At 43.4% G+C, this 17,670-nt stretch overlaps 1 protein-coding gene across 3 annotated transcripts in view; it reads left to right on the forward strand.

Moving 5' to 3' along the window:
* Positions 1-17,670, forward strand: part of WWP2 (WW domain containing E3 ubiquitin protein ligase 2) — a 188,404-nt gene that overhangs the window by 135,402 nt on the left and 35,332 nt on the right. For all 3 annotated transcript variants that reach the window (XM_032157790.2, XM_032157791.2, XM_058441159.1), the window contains one exon: positions 13,493-13,582. In XM_032157790.2, coding sequence (XP_032013681.1) covers positions 13,493-13,582 — 90 coding nt within the window. The remainder of the gene's footprint in view (positions 1-13,492; positions 13,583-17,670) is intronic.

Genomic DNA, 17,670 nt, shown 5'->3' on the forward strand with positions numbered 1-17,670 from the left:
TTAACACTGCGCTTCTCAAAACTATTTGTGAGAAAACAGTCCTTTTTGGTTGTTGTTTTGTTTTAATTTATTTTAAAATATTCTGTCTATTGCGAATCCTTTTATTCTATACTCTGTTCAATGAGACGAATCTTTTGAGCACATATGTGGATATTACAGCAATGTCAGATTGGTACGAAAGTTCCTAAAGTGGGCCAGGCGTGGTGGCTCATGCCTGTAATCTCAGCACTTTGGGAGGCCGGGTCAGGAGGATTCGTTGAGTCCAGGAGTTTGAGACCAGTCTGGGCAACATAGCAAGACTTCGTCTCTACAAAAAAACACAAACAAAGACATCAGCTGTGTGCACCTGTGATCCTAGCTATTCTGGAGGCTGAGGCAGGAGGATCGCATAAGTCCCGGAAGTCAAGGCTGTAGTGAGCTGTGTTCAAGCCACTGCCCTTCAGCCTGGATGACTGAGTGAGACCCTGTCTCAGTTAAAAGAAAAAAAAAGTTTCTAAGTGCTTAGAAACTTCAGTACTTTTCTGGTCGCAGAACAGTAACAGTTTGGGCTGTGGACCATTCTTTGAGTAACATCAGATTAAAGGATTACACTGTGAGCGTCTGTGTCTTTCCTCCAGTTTGTTTCTTTGCTTAGTATGGTTTAGTCTGTGACTCTGCAGGGATTATTACATGCTTAGGTCACATGGAATAGTGCATGTTTCTGGCTTCCTCATCACCACCTCAGAACTTAAAACTCTTATTTCCAGAGATTCTACTGTTGTCAGGGGCTGGGCCATGAGATGTTTTCATCTTATGTGTATGTATTCATGCATAATTATTCATTTTCATTTCTACTGCACTTTCTTTCCTTTTTTTGGAGACAGGGTCTCATTTTGTCACCCAGGCTGGAGTATAGTGGCATGATCATAGCTCACTGCAGTCTCAACTTCCTTAGCTCAAGCAGTCCTCCTGCCTCAGCCTCCCAAGTAGCTGGAACTACCATGAGCCACCATGCCCAGCTAATTTTTGTACTTTTTGTAGAGACAAGGTCTTGCTATGTTACCCAGGCTGGTCTCGAACTCCTGGAGGCTCAAGCAATCCTCCTATCTTGGCCTACCAAAGTGCTGGGGTTATAGGTGTGAACCACCGTGCCCATCCTTACTGCAATTTCTTGAGAGCTCCTCGAGAGCAAGGAATATTGTGTCCATCTTTGTGTTCCCTGTACCTAGCATACAACTTGGCTTCCAAAGAGAGGGAGTGATGTGTTACATGAGTGGGAAAATGATATCACATTCTCAGTGGCCCTTAAATTTTTTTAAAGTTTCTTTATGATCTTATTATAAAAGCCCATTGATGGAAAATTAGAAAAAAATAGGAGGTGGGAGAAGAACAGTACATAATAACAGCAGTTAACAAACACCCACCCAGATCTGACCATTGGTATTTCTTCTGCAGCTTGTGTGTATTTTTTTTTTTTTAAACACTGACTACAGCTACCGTGTATTCTAAGTGTTTCTAAGGTGCTGGGGACTGCCCAGTTTCCTAAATGGATGATTTCATGCAGTCTTCCCTCTGTGAGAGAGCTACTTTTATCCTCATCTTGCAAGTGAGGAGAACTTAAGCAATTTGCCTGGCACCACATATACAGATACAAATATAACACACGTCTACGAAAATTTGATAATCTTCCAGTATATGCTTTTAAAATTCATTTGTTTTTATTGTAAAATATTGTAAGCATGCAGGTACAAATGGAGAAGAATGTAAGAAATACCTGTGGCTCATCATCTTTAGCTCTGTGCTGCATTTGCTACAGGTCTCCCCCCGTCTTTTTGTTTGTTTGTTTGTTTTGTTTTTGAGACAGAATCTGTGTCACCCAGGCTGGAGTGCAGTGGCTTGGTCTCACCTCACTGCAGCCTTGACCTCCCAGGCTCAGGTGATCCTCTCGCTTCAGCCTCTTGAGTACCTGAGACCACAGGCACATCCTACCATGCCAGGCTGATTTTTATATTTTTTGTAGAGATGGGGTTTTGCCGTGTTGCTCAGGCTGGTCTTGAACTCCTGGGCTCAAGCGATCTGCTTCCCTAAACCTCCCAAAGTGTTGGGGTTACACGTGTGAGTCACTATGCCCAGTACCTGAGGAGGTCTTTTTTTAACCACCTCTTTTTAACCCTTTGATGTATAAGATGTTACCAGTACAGCTGAAGTTTCCATGAACTCTCTGATCTCATTCCCTGTATACAGTGATACATGGAACTTTGGACACGCATTTAAACTGCTATACGGTATTCTGTTACATGAACAGATAAAAATTTATCCATTTACTTGTTTCTTGACAGCTATAAACAATGGCTGCAGTAGGCCAGGCGCAGTGGCTCATGCCTATAATCCCAGCACTTTGGGAGGCCGAGGTGGGTGGATCACAAGGTCAGGAGTTTGAGACCAGCCTGGCCAATATGGTGAAACCCCATCACTACTAAAAATACAAAAATTAGCCAGGTGTGGTGGCGCACGCCTGTAGTCCCAGCTACTCAGGAGGCTGAGGCAGAAGAATGGCTTGAACCAGGGAGGCGGAGGTTACAGTGAGCGGAGATGGTGCCACTGCACTCTAGCCTGGGCGACAGTGAGACTCCATCTCAAAACAAAAAAACAAAACAAAACAAAACAAAACACAATGAAACAATGGCTGCAGTAAAGTTTTCCTGTGCATGCCTTTTTGTGTATATGGTTTTTTCTTTTTCTTTTTCTTTTTTTTTTTTTTGAGACGGAGTCTTGCTCTGTTGCCCGGGCTGGAGTGTGCAGTGGCACAATCTCGGCTCACTGCAACCTCCGCCTCCCGAGTTCAAGTGATTCTCCTGCCTCAGTCTCCCAAGTAGCTGGGATTACAGGCATCTGCCACCATGCTTGGCTAGTTTTTGTTTTTTTTAGTAGAGACAGGGTTTCGCCATGTTAGCCAGGATGGTCTCAAACTCCCAACCTCAGGTGATCTGCCCACCTCGGCCTCCCAAAGTGCTGGGATTATAGGTGTGAGCCACCGCGCCCAGCCAGTTATTTCTTAAAGGTTTGTACAGCAACTGGAATTTCTGCATTGTAGGAAATGAAGATCTTCAACTTTAGTAGATATTATCAAATTGCCTGAGTCACCTAACCAATTCGTACTCCTGTGAACATGTGTAAGCATTCCTGCTAAAACTTAGTGTTGTCAGATTAGTTTCATGTGGGCCAGTCTAATGGGCATGAATGGTACCTCTCTGAGGATTCAGTTTGAAGTTCCCTGATTACTGTTGAGATTGAACCTCTTTTTACATGTTTTTATTAGGTTCTTTGGTTTCTTCTTTTGTAAATTTCCTATTTATTTTTGTCCATTTTTTATTTGTCTTCATATATATTTTTAATCCGCAGGATTCTTTTTTCTTGTTGTTTTTGGATTTTTTTTTTTTTGAGACAGAGTTTCACTCTTGTTGCCCATGCTGGAGTGCAATGGCGCAATCTTGGCTCACTGCAACCTCTGCCTCCCAGGTTCAAGCAATTCTCTTGCCTCAGCCTCCCGAGTAGCTGGGATTACAGGCATGTGCCACCACTCCCAGATAATTTTTCTGTATTTAGTAGAGACGCGAATTCACCATGTTGGTCAGGCTGGTCTTGAACTCCTGACCTCAGGTGATCCACCTGCCTTGGCCTCCCGAAGTGCTGAGATTACAGGCATGAGCCACCACACCCAGCCAATCTGTAGGATTCTTAATAATGATAGGTACAAATTGCTTCTCAATTATATGCATTGCAAATATTTGCTCCCAGTCTGTGGCTTGTCTTTTCACTTTGTTTATGGTACCTTTTATTGTACAAGAGTTAATAATCTTAAATAGCCAAATCTGTAATCTTTCTCATGTGTCTTTTGTGTTTTGTCTAAAATTCTTCCCTACTTCTAAGTTACATAAAAATGTTACAGGCCACACTTGGTGGTTCATGCCTGTAACTTCAGCACTTTGGGAGGCTTAGGCAGGCAGATTGCTTGAGCCCAGGAGTTCAAGACCAGCCTGGACAGCATAGTGAGATCCCCATCTCAACAACAACAACAACAATACAAATTTTATACACATTCCGCATTTTATTAATTCTGATACGCATGTTATTTCACATTTTAACTTCTTTAAAAAAATCAAGATGTGGGCTGGGCGCGATGGCTCATGCCTATAATCCCAGCACTTTGGGAGGCCGAGGCAGGTGGATCACCTGAGGTCAAGAGTTCAAGACCAGCCTAGCCAAGATGGTGAAACCCTGTCTCTACTAAAAATACAAAAATTAGCCAGGTGTGTTGGTGCATGCCTGTAATCTCAGCTACTCGGGAGGCTGAGGCAGGGAATTGCTTGAACCCGGGAGGCGGAGGTTGCAGAGCCAAGATCGCACCAGTGCACTCCAGCCTGGGTGACAGAGTGAGACTCCGTCTCAAAAAAAAAAACAACAAAAAAAATCAAGATGTGATTTATAGGCACGGGGGTGGCATAATTTAATTGGCAATGTTTTTTTCTTAGTGTTATGTTTAATAATCTTACAATCGATGGCATTTTAGATTTGATGAAAAACAATATATAATTTCTAAACGAAATTTTGATTGTCTTAGGCATATTACTTTAAACTTGCCTTTTCTACCCAATATATTGTAAATACCTGAACAAGTCGATATTTATCTACAATGTTATTTTCAAGGAATGAATACCCATTATAGGAATAACATGATTTATTTGATTAACTCTCCATTTGGGGGTGTTTAGGTTGCTTCCAGTTTTTCTGTAATTGCTGTAATGTGCTGTAACAGATGCACTTACAGCTAAATTTTTGACACCTAAGTATTTCCTTGGGATATGTCCTAGAAGTAAAGTTGCTGAGTTAAGGGCCATTCACAAGAAAAATAATTAAACAGTATTCACATAGTAAAGGTTTTTTGGCCAAATTGCCCTTTGGAAAGAGTGTACCCATTTTTGCTCCCATTGATCATTCTTGATAGTGACTATCCCTATACTGCCAACCTTTTATCTGCAAAAATGTTAAAAAGAATTTCTTAGAGGCCGGGTGCAGTGGCTCACGGCTGTAATCCTAGCACTTTTAGGAGGCCAAAGCAGGAAGATTGCTTGAGCCCAGGAGTTCAGAACCACCCTGGGTAATATGGTGAGACTCTGTCTCTATTTTTAAAAAAGAGAATTAAAAGAATTGTTTATAGATGCATATATTTTAATGTTGCCAACTTTTTTTTTTTTCTTTGAGATGGAGTCTTGCTCTGTCACCCAGGCTGGAATGCAGTGACGCGATCTCAGCTCACTGCAACCTCCACCTCCTGAACTCAAGCGATTCTCCTGCCTCAGCCTCCTGAGTAGCTGGGACTACAGGTGCGTGCCACCATGTCTGGCTAATTTTTTGTATTTTCAGTAGAGACAGGGTTTCACCATGTTGGCCAGGATGGTCTCGAACTCTTGACCTCAGGTGATCCGCCTGCCTTGGCCTCCCAAAGTGCTGGAATTACAGGCATGAGTCACCGTGCCTGGCCAGTGTTGCCAACCTTTACTGAGGAGCTTTGGCAAAGGTAAAAAAGATAAGAAGAAAGACTTAATTCAGGAGCTTTGGTAGCTGCTCCCATGCCATCCTGTGTTTGGAGGCATAAAGTGCTGGTTGTTGAGTTATTAAAAGGTTAGTGTGCTTAGATTTAAAGGCTAGTTCCTTATTTCAGGAAGGGTCCTTCGGGGAAGGACTGAGTTTAACACATTTCCTACCCAGTTTACAAAGGACCTACTGAAGCACTAAACACAGTGCACAGGAGGTATGTTCCACTGCAGACAGATTTCTGACTCATAAAACAGCCTGAAAACGTCCCTACAGAAGAAATAAATCTTATAGTTCTTCCCGGAAGTGGCCAAAGCTTGGAGGAAGAATAGGACTTGGCTCAGAAACATTTATTGTAAGAGCTTAGAGTAAGAAAATGTGATTTTATGTAGCTTTTGCCTGTGGGGCATTCAACTTCTGAAGAGGCAGCTTTAAGAATACTTGAGTACTTCCAGTGTATTCTTCCTAAGTTTAATTTTTGTCTAAGTAACCAGCAAGACATCTTTTCTTTAGGATGTGAAAGTGTTCAGGTGTGGTCTAATTTCTTTTCTTTGAGATGGAGTCTCGCTCTGTCGCCCAGTCTGGAGTGCAGTGGCGTGATCTCGGCTCATTGCAAGCTCTGCCTCCCCAGTTCATGGCATTCTCCTGCTTCAGCCTCCCGAGTAGCTGGGATTACAGGCATGTGCCACCATGCCCGGCTAATTTTTTTGTATTTTGAATAGAGACGGGGTTTCACGTGGTCTTATTTTCTAATGGAGAGAGTGGGTTTTGATTGAGTTAGCCTTACTAATAATACCCAGTGCCTGTGTCAATGAAAAGTAAGCAAATTAGTGAATAATACAAGCTGATAATGCTCTTACCAAGACTGAAATTTTGAGCATTTTGGTATATCAATTTATAAGGGCCATTTGAAAAGAATTTCTATTAGCCAGGCGTGGTGGTGAGTCCCTGTAATCCCAGCTACTCGGGAGGCTGAGGCAGGAGAATCACTTGAACCTGGGAGATGGAGGTTACAGTGAGTCGAGATTGCACCACTGCACTCCAGCCTGACAGAATGAAACTTCGTCTCTAAGCAAATAAATACATAAATAGAGAATTTATCTAATATTCACTTGAACTCTTTGCCCGGCTTTAATCCCTTTTAGCTTAATCCTATTCTTGGTGAAATGGTGATTTGGTTCAAACAGGTGAATCTGACCAAGAAATATGGTGATCTGAATGGTTGAACACACACTATAACAATGGGTAGTTGAGCATTAATTTCCTGAAGACCTTTGGGAAACCTTTGACAAGAAAACGTGGTTCAGGAGACCAGATGATTTCCTTTGCGATAACACGAGAGAGATGTTGATGTCGTTCTAATAATGAAATGGAGATGTTTAGCCTTTAACCTGTGAAGATGGCAATTGTGAGTGGATTGGGAAGTAGGGGTGGAACATGGTTCATATACAACTGAACCAAGGGCAGCTACAATCCATCAGAGCAAAGGTAACTGAGGGAAAAGAAAAAGTACCTAAGATTAATTGCAGTCGGATGGAGACTGCTTTTAAAGTACTTTGAAGTACAGAGACCTCGTATAGTCCATGATCCAACCAAATGTTAGTCATTGAAGGCCAAGGAGCAATGTGTTGGGTAGGGACTTAAAACAAGCTTGGTGCTTTGAACGCTGTTCCTGAGAGCATCAACGGAAGCTATCGAGGGGGACAGGAGATGACCCACGTGACCAAGATGCAGTGTTGAGACCCATGGGTAGTTTGACTGAAAAGCCTTTTAATCTCAGTGTGAAGGAGTTGCTTATAAGTGACAGAAATGTAACCTCTGACAGGGATGTGCTGATGAAAAATTGATACCAGTGTCACTTTCTTGGCATGGGGGGGACCAAACCAAGACAGTCGGAGGCTCCATCTATGTGGGTCAGTGGTCACTGAGGAGGAACGGGAATCAGGAGGCTTGTCTGGTTGGTGATAGAATCCACCGACTGTGCTGCGTGAATGAAGGGGAGAGATTTGTGTGAATTATGAATAGCCATGCAGGTGAGGGAGGAGTGAGGTTCTGTGAGAAAGGGAGGTAGGCCAGGTCGTGGATCAGGGAGGACCCACAGGGACATTTAATCTGAGCAGGGGTCCAATTGCAAAAGGAAAAAATGTAGATATCCAAAAAAAGGTGATGGAAGAAAGGTCTTGTTCCTCTGGTAACTATTCTTCTTGCTAAGCCAGTTGAGGGGGTTCATAGAAGGACATTGAGCTTTGCGGGACAATAATAGTCCCTGAAAGAGAGACTTTCGTTTCCAGCATCAACCGCGATCAAAGATGGAAGGGTGGGCCTTATCTGGGCCTGTGTCCTCTGAAGACCTGCTGAAACTGTTGAATATAAGGGAAGAGGACTCAGCACTGATTTCATTTCTGGCAGTATGTGGGAATACCACTGTGTCAATTACAGACATTTATTTCATGGAATTTGAAGCATTAGCCTACCTTCATATTAAAACATTAGCCAAAGTGTAATAAAATCAATGTTTCTCTCCTTGTCTCAAAAGAACATAAAAGATGTCAAAAGTGGAGACTGCTGATAAGATGAAAGTTAAAAGAATTTTTGGAATAAAAGAAAAACGGCCGGGTGCAGTGGCTCACACCTGCAATCCCAGCACTTTGGGAGGCCAAGGAGGGTGGATCACAAGGTCAGAAGATCGAGACCGTCCTGGCCAACATGGTGAAATCCCATCTCTACTAAAATACAAAAAAATTAACCAGGTGTGGTGGCGCATACCTGTAGTCCCAGCTACTCAGGAGGCTGAGACATGGGAATCGCTTGAACCCAGGAGGTGGAGGTTGCAGTGAGCCGAGACTGTGCCACTGCACTCCAGCCTGGCGACAGAGCAGGAATCCATCTCAAAAAAAAGAAAAGAAAAGAAAAGAAAAAAGAAAAATGTGTTTAAGTTTTGTTTTTACACTCCAATTGCTACAACAGATATTTTGTCTTTATAAAAGGGGCAGCCCACCCAAATATTAGAGTTTCCAAATAGTGACTGAAAAATGAGCGTACTAGTATTAGAGCTTTTGTGCCACAAAACTGCCCAAAGAACTGTTTTCAAGGAAGGGAAGGATGCAGCTAAATTCTTAGGGAGTGCTGGAGAGTTCTCAGCCTCTTAAATTGCATTAGGAGCAGATGTTATAAAAGAGAGGCTTGCTGCCATTGGCGCCCAGCGCTTTCATTTTTTAATACTTATCCTTAAGCCAAATATCTTTCTCAGGACTTTCTTCATTTCCAAATTCAGATGAATAAAGAGGGTATCAGATTTGCTCCTCTGTTACCGAGCAGACAGAAGGTATTTGGAGAATTCCTGTGAAGCTGCAGTATGTCGGCTGCCTTCTGTGCTAGAAGGCCCTGCCAAATCCCCACAGATGGAACACCAGCCTCTTGAGCTGGCAATATTGTTATTCCTTTGTCTTTAAATCAGAAGGGCATTCAGAGGGAGAAGATCTTTAACTATACCCAGTGCGCATTTTCTTTTTTTTTTTTTTGGTGGGGGGGTGTTGAGGTCTATTGCCTAGGCTGGAGTGCAGAGATGTGATCACGGCTCACTGCAGCCTCCAACTCCTAGGCTCAAGTGATCCTCCTGCCTCAGTCTCCTGAGTAGGTACGATTACAGGTATGTGCCAGCACGTATGACTATTTTTAAAATTTTTTTTATAGAGATGGGATCTTGCTATGTTGCCCAAGCTGGCCTCAAACTCCTGGCTTCAAGTGATCCTCCTGCCTCAGCCTCCCAAAGTTCTGGTACTGCAGGCATGAACCACTGTACCTGGCCCTAGTGTGCATTTTCATCTGGCCACATTTGTCAGATCCTGCCCTTTTGGTAAAATACTAAATGAAATATGAAGATCTGCCTTTTGCAGTGGGAGGAACCAGGGCATTTGGGTCAAATGCCCAGGAGTCTCATCAGTCATAGCCTTAAGTAAGAATGCCCAGGAGAGAAAACATCCATACATGCTATTTAATGGTGTTTGTCATGTTAAATAAGTAAGCAAGAGGCCATTAGCCTGAAGCTGTCTCCGTACTTCAAGTTCTTACATAGCAAACTACAACCTAACTTAGTATGTAAACCAACCAAAACCCAATTTAGGAGTATATGTTTTTTGTAACAAATAGCTGGGTTTCAGCCAGTCACAGGCAGATGGCTGATCAGACCATGCCCAAATAAGGCAGACGCCCAGCTGTAGCTGTTTAGATGATTTCTCTACCTTGCTTCCATGTTCAGCTTCTAAAGACAAGCTGCTCACACTGCTTGGCAGCACTCTCTGAGCCTCTCCTGGTTCTGAGTGCTGCCCAGTTCCTGGATCATTCTTAAATAAACTTGGTTAAATTTATTTTGTCTAATGTTTGTCTTTAAACAGTAGCACTCTGGTCCTCAACCAAGAGTTGTCCACTTTGGGGGCTGTGTAGAACCTCCAGATCTCACTGTTCTTGGGTTCAGCCCTCCTAGTGGTGCAAAATGTGTACCTTCTTCCAGGAGATCAGATCTGAGCAGAAGATTGTGATTAAAATGGAGCCTAGAAATGTCTGTGGACCCATTACAGGTTGAGCGTTCCTGTTCTGAAATGCCCCCAAATCCAGAACTTTTTGAGTTCTGACATGATGCTTAAAGGAAATACTCACTGGAGAATTTAGGATTTCAGGTTTTCAGATTAGGGATGTTCAGCTGGTATGTATTCTGCAGATATTCCAAAATCTGAAACAAACAAAAAAAATCCAAAATCTGAAACACTTCTGGTCCCAAGCATCTAGAGAAGGGGCTACTCAACCTGTATAATTCCTCCTTAGTCATCTTGATCCTACCTCGATGCCAGTGCTAGGGAAGGCTGCTCACTTTGAGATCAGGATTGGGAAGGCATCTGGCACATGGCCATGTAGTAGAGTCCTTATAAATTTCAGTTCATCTTCCTTTTCTTCCCATTCTTCCTTTCAGCAAAGCATGGTGAAACTCACGGGCTTGGGGGCCAGAGCTGAGTTTGAATCCCATTGAAGAGTTACATAGCTTCTCTGAGCCTCAGTTTCCTCAGTGGTGATGGTGATTGCACCTTAAAGGATGGAGGCAAGGATTGCATACATGGTGTTAACCTGTAGCTCGTGGTAGATTCTCAGTGGGTGATGGTGTCTCCTCTGCTTCTTCCTTACCCTTTGAAAACCTTATGTGTCTGCTTCTTTCTTTTTTTTTTTTTTTTTTTTTTTGAGACGGAGTCTTTCTCTGTCACCCAGGCTGGAGTGCAGTGGCACAATCTCGGCTCACTGCAAGCTCCACCTCCCAGGTTCATGCCATTCTCCTGCCTCAGCCTCCCAAGTAGCTGGGACTACAGGTGCCCACCACCACACCTAGCTAATTTTTTATATTTTTAGTAGAGATGGAGTTTCACCGTGTTAGCCAGTATGGTCTCAATGTCCTGACCTTGTGATCCGCCCGCCTTGGCCTCCCAAAGTGCTGGGATTACAGGCGTGAGCCACTGCGCCCGGCCTTGTGTATCTGTTTCTGGACTAGCTTCTGAGGGGCTGATCAATGCAGTCCACTAACCAGACATCCCAGTTTAAATAAGAAATGGCATTGAGTACAGGTAATATCTATCAGTTTGGACACATCAGGCTTAAAAGTAGAAGTTAGGACTTTTTTTTTTCATATACAGTTAGCTCTGCTATAACATATGTGCTCCTAGAAGTCAGCACGTGATGCAAAATTATGCAGTTAAAAACCATATGGGCTAGGCACATTGGTTTGTGATACCAGCACTTTGAGAGGCTGAAGTGGGAGGATTATTTGAGCCCAAGAGTTCAAGACCAGCCTAGGCAAAGCAAGATCCCATCTCTACAAAATAAAAAGATTAGCTGGGCCTGGTGGCATGCACTTGTTTTCCTAGCTACTTGGGAGGCTGAGGCAGGGGTATCACTTGAACCAAGGAATCAGAGACTGTAGTGAGCTATGATCACACCACCACACTCCATCTTGGGCAACAGAGCAAGACTCTGTCTTTAAAAAAATAAAAAGAAAAATATGTTAAAAGGGTAAAAACCACAGGGCTTGTGAGGAAAAATGAGTAGGAACGTAATACTAAAAATATTTGTCCAATGACACATTAAAAAAAATAGGAACCTAATAATGATAGCAGTTTTACACATGTTAAATGATTACGAAGTAGATAACACTACAGTAAATGTAAGAGAAAATGGTATTTTCTCTTGAGAAGACCTGAAGTTTGCTTGTGGAAGCAGGTGTCAGAAGTTGGAGCTTGTGAGTATTACTGTGAACTGGTGCGTGGAGGGCTATCTGAAATCAGATGGGAGTTGTAACTCCAGATGTTGAAGGTGTAGCCTATTAATACATTGTAAACCGAGGAGGCTGCTAGATGCCTGTGGGTTTTGTGTATTCTTGTGTAACTAGGTTTAGCTGGGGGAAGTTTTCTGTGTTCATCTAGTGTTTCTCACAGACAAAATCATGCATAAGCAAACAGAATTCCCATTATGCTCACATCATCCGCTTCTCTATCAATAGCATTGGAACAAATTTGCATTTTCAAAGCAAGCATTACAGCAGAACTGACTGTAGTAGCTTCCCAGAAAAGGTCAACTTCTCCTAGACAGTACCCAAAGTAGAAGTAAATAAATTCAGTGTAAAACATAAAGGCCCACAGCACCATTAATATCCTTGAGAAAGTGGTAAGCGTTATATAAATACATTTTTGCATGCTTTATATATAGGTTACTATATTCTGGGTAAGTAGAGTTATTGTCAGACTGCATGCAAATAACAGGAGTGTGGGGATAAGTGGTCCTTGGCTGTATTTTGTACTGATCGGGCTTGTGTATTATCTCTGAATCACCTGCGACTTTGGCATTCTTTCAGTAGTGCAGATAAGCCACCCTCAGCACCTTGATCTTATATTAGCTTACAAACAGATTTGACTTCATAGGTAGAGCAGTACAAAATAACAATATGTTGCGTTTCTGTATTCACCCAGATCTCGTTTAAGATACTCTGTAAATGAATCCTATATTACAAAAATAAATGTGAGCATGAATATATATGATGCTCGGAGAGCAGGGGTAGTCATAGAACCTGTGACTTTAAGCCGGATGCGGTGGCTCACGCCTGTAATCCCAGCACTTTGGGAGGCCAAGGTGGGCGGATCGCTTGAGCTCAGGAGTTCCAGACCAGCCTGGGCAACATGGTGAAACCCGTCTCTACCAAAAATTAAGAAACAAAAATAGCTGAGCATGGTAATGTGTGCCTGTAGTCCCAGCTACTCAGGAGGTTGAGGTGGGAGGATTGCTTGAGCCTGGGAGGTGGAGGCTGCAGTGAGCTGAGATTGCGTCACTGCACTTCAGCCTGGGCAACAGAGTGAGACCCTGTCATATTAAAAAAAAAATAATAATAAAGAATCTGTGACTTTAACAGGTTGGGTAGACGAAAAAGGCTGGAGGGCCTATAGATGATCTTTTGGAGGGGTCTGTGAAACCCAGAAATTGCAACACAAATTTTTGTCATAAGTGCGTTTCTAAGGGAAAGGGTCCTCAGCTTTCATCATGTTCCTAAAGGGACCTTTGTGAAATGGTGGAGAAATGCTGAATTTTTAAACAAATCCATGGAATATGGATCATTCCCTATGGGTCATTTAGGGAAATTTAGAGTGATCTATAGTGGATCCTGGTCCGTTGATTCCATACAGGGGAGCTATTATAGTTTCTTCAAGAAGCACTCCTGCCTGGCACCCTCAGGCACAGCAGGAACCGGCTTCGCCATTGGGTCGGCCTCGCGTGTCATCTTTGATGCTTCCTGTAAATTAGCCACATGAGTGGTGAAGGTCTTCCTTTCTAACAGGGGCCTATGCCTTTCCACTGTGTGTCTCATGCTACCCTTGACTTTATTTTTCAGATGGGAACAGCGAGAGCTCCCCAATGGACGTGTCTATTATGTTGACCACAATACCAAGACCACCACCTGGGAGCGGCCCCTTCCTCCAGGGTAAGTCATCAACTGAGAAGACCTGAGACTCTGGAACTGACGCCATGGGTCACCCAATGGCTTCTTGAAACAGTCCCTTTCTGCAGAGGTAGCATAGCACAGTGGCGTTTATTCCGGGTCACTTGATTGCTTTTCCTATCCACTTACCTTAATGTTGCTCCCATGTCTTAGGACATATTGGAATTATTAGAGGATCTCTGGGAAACAAAAGGCGCATGGGAGGCCAAGATAGAGTGTTGATGCGTTTCGCCGTACCCTATGCCCAGCCTGTCCCTAAAGGCAGAGTGCTTCTCATTTGGCAGGGCTTTGTGAGAATGTTGCCAAGTTATCCAAAACCAAAGGATGAGAGAGGCTTCCAAGAGAGGGAAGACTGTCCAAGTTCAAGGAGAAGGGGTTTGGTTCCCTGTCTGCCAGGGACAGAAAGTTCTTTCCACATGTGTCTCCTGGTCCCGAGAGCTTTCAAAAGGGAATGTATTCTGCTCCAAGAAAGAATCACCTCCCAGTAAAGTAGCCATGAAGGGCTCCTGTATAAAATATGCACACTTCCCCTGCCCTGAGTTTGTGGAGGGAAAGGCTTTCGGAAGTGGGGACTCTCAGGAGAGCCCATGTGCCTTGTTTGGTTCAGCTGTCAGGCGTGTGCCACACACATCCTACCTCATCTTCTGGTCCCATAATTCTCCATGGATGGGCTGCTTTTAGCTCCAGTTTTCCAGTAGAATGCTTGAGTTTTCCTTTTTTCCATACCTCCTGGAGGATGAAACTCATAACCTGTCATCATTGGTGCTCACTCTGTTTTCCACTTTGACTTGAAGTCAAATGAAGTTACCAAAGTTAAACATGGACTTCTCAAATTAGAAACAAACAAAAAAAAAACAGGTTAAGCGTTTTGTTATGAAAATTATGAAAATGTTCTTATTATTATGGAAAATTTCAAATAGATATAGAGAGAATAGTGTTACAAACCCCCACATACTCAACATTTATCTTCAAAAATTATCAACTCATGGCGGGTTTTGTTTCATCTGTACAAACTAGTCAACACGCTATGATGGCCTGTGGACAAAATCTGGCCCTCCGACTGTTTCTGTAAATAAGGTTTTATTGGAACACAGCCACACATATTTGTTGACTTATTGTTTTTGGCTGCTTTTGTACTTCATTGGCAGAGTTGAGTAATTGCAGCAGACTCTATGGCTTGCAAAACCTAAAATAATTACTTTGTGTAGCCCTTTATAGAAAAAATTTGCTAATTCCTGATCTGTAACCCCCAACCTATCCCCCACACCCTGATCTAGGTAATTTTGAAGCAAATCCCAAACGTCACATCATTTATCCATATTTCAGTGTGTATTTCTAAAACATATTCTTTTATTAAAAATAAAACTCCAATATCATTAACAGTATTTTGTTTATATTATCAAATACCCAGTCAATATTTGACTTTCTATAATTGTGTCACAAATTAAACATTGACTTTAACAGTATGTATTACACACTTGTACTTTGTGTACTTTATAACATGTGCACTTTAAAACAGCAGAAGCTCTGTGTACTGTGGCTTTTTTTTTTTTTTTAGATGGAGTCTCGCTCTGTTGCCTAGGCTGGAGTGCAGTGGTGCGATCTCCGGCTCACTGCAACCTCCACCTCCTGGGTTCAAGCGATTCTCCTGTCTCAGCCTCCTAAGTAGCTGGGATTACAGGCGCCCACCACTATGCCCAACTAATTTTTTCTATTTTTAGTAGAGACAGGGTTTCACCGTTTTGGCCAGGCTGGTCTCGAACTCCTGACCTTGTGATTTGCCTGCCTTGGGCTCCCAAAGTGCTGGGATTACAGGTGTGAGCCACCGCGCCCAGCCTACTGTGGCTTCTTCTTAACCTCTCTTGTCTAGGAGGGACGTAGGCCTTGACCCAATGAGCATTTGCATGGAATTTAAGTAAAGATATTCAGTGGTACCTTCTAAGGATGGCTGGGGACTTGCTCTCCTCCAGGTGCTGAGGTGGGACACTACTAATCAAGCTGTCTTATTTCCAGGGTAGTTTTCATGTTTTCCTGGGAGATGGCTCACCTGTACACCCTGCATAGCTTATTAGTTCTTCCTGAGTTTTAGGTCAAGAACTTTGAGCCTCTAGCTCTCATTTCTGCTCTGTAATCACAGGGGATCCAGAGAGAACAGAATGAATGCTTAAGCTTTCATTTCTCATTAATGGCAGAAGTCCTGCCTCCAGGGAAGTATTAACCATGGTGAAAACAATTTCGAAACTACAGATGGAGCCATGATCTCAACAGACCTAGTCCCTGGGGAGCAAGATTGAACCAATGGTTCACTTAATCATGGCCATCCCTGTATAGGAAACCCACAGGAAACTTGTGTGAGAATGGGTCCTTTTATCCAGGAGCAGTAAGTATTGGACCTAGTAGCTCAGGGTGAATGCATCCATTTGCTCATCAGTCACTCTTAAGCAATGTTCAGACCAGAGGTAAGCAAAGAGTGATCACTGTGAAACAGGAGGATTGAGGAGGCTTCACAGAGGGAAGCAGCTCCAACTCTTGCAGGAAGATGATCCAGATTGGGGGGACCGTGGAGGTGGCTGCCTGCATATGGGAATGGAAAGGATGTGTTTGGGGAAGGCTACATGGGGCAGTTATGCTGGAGTGGAAGGGTTGTATGAAGTCAAGATGGCTCCGACTGTGCCCGGCGGGGCTCTCAGGTTTGGGGGAGATGCCCACTGGATCCAAAGAGGGTGGAAGGGCTGACTGGGCCTCCAGTCACTGTTCTGTGCAAGAATTCAACCAAAGTAAAGAGTGCAATCGTGCTTCTTAAAAGTGGAAGTTCACCATAGCAGAGCACTTCTAATTAAACATGTGGCTTGAACGTGTGTTTATTTCTGTTCTTCCTGAAAACCCACCAAAATAGTAATAAAGATATTAAAAAGGCATAAACCTTCAACAATAAAGGGATGGAAGAGGAGAAACAGCGTATGGGAGATGTTAATCAAAGTTTAGTTTCTGATAGATAAATGGCAGAGCCGAGAGAACGGAAACCCACACCTGCAGGATGAGGAATCCACCAGAAAGCCGGCTGATTAGCACCATGGGGCTCTGGAAAGCCCAACGATTAGAGGCACCAAAGATGGGTGTGGAATGAGATTAAAACCTCGGCTGGGCTTGGTGGCTCACGCCTGTAATCCCAGCATTTTGGGAGGCTGAGGCAGGTGGATCTTGAAGTCAGGAGATTGAGACCATCCTGGCTAACACGGTGAAACCCCATCTCTACTAAAGGTACAAAAAATTAGCCAGGCATGGTGGCACACACCTGTAGTCCCAGCTGCTTGGGAGGCTGAGGCAGGAGAATTGTTTGAACCCGAGCGGCGGAGGTTACAGTGAGCTGAGATTGCGCCACTGCACTCTAGCCTGGATGACAGAGGGAGACTCCGTCTCAAAAAAAAAAAAAAACAAAAAAAACAAAAAACCTCATTAGTTTTAGATCAGTTGGAAGGTGAGTTGGAAGTTTGTGCAGGGAGTTAGATTCACACACACACACACACACACACACACACCCCTCATGACTGCCTCTGGCATTGAGAAGCTGCAGAGAGAGTGGGAGGACCAGGTCTGGGGACACAAACTATAGCTGAAGGCCAGGATGAACTCAGAAACAAGAGATTAAATGCAGATGCTATCTCCATTCCCCAGGCTGAAAATTGGAGGGTAGTTTTGTTTGTTTGTTTTTGCTGGGGAAAGTGATAGTCTAAGAGAAAGAAACATAGATTGTGATATTTGGGAACCTTCTAGTGAAATAGCTGAGACTCTTCCTGGTCACTCTACAGTCTGCAGCCGCCATCTGAGGATACAGAACTTAGTCAGTGTTTTAGTGGCTCACTGTTAAATGCGAATGAACACAGCTGGGCACGGTGGCTCACACCTGTAATAGAACTTCCAGAGGCCAAGGCGGGAGGATCTGGAAGTAGAACTTCCAGAGGCTAAGGCGGAAGGATCACTCGAGTCCAGGAGTTCGAGACTAGCCTGGGCAACATATGGAGAACCAGTCTCTACAAAAAAAAAAAAAAAATACATATATATATATATAT

Source organism: Hylobates moloch, unplaced genomic scaffold (genome assembly GCF_009828535.3).
Source record: "Hylobates moloch isolate HMO894 unplaced genomic scaffold, HMol_V3 SCAFFOLD_6, whole genome shotgun sequence".
Classification (NCBI taxonomy): domain Eukaryota; kingdom Metazoa; phylum Chordata; class Mammalia; order Primates; family Hylobatidae; genus Hylobates; species Hylobates moloch.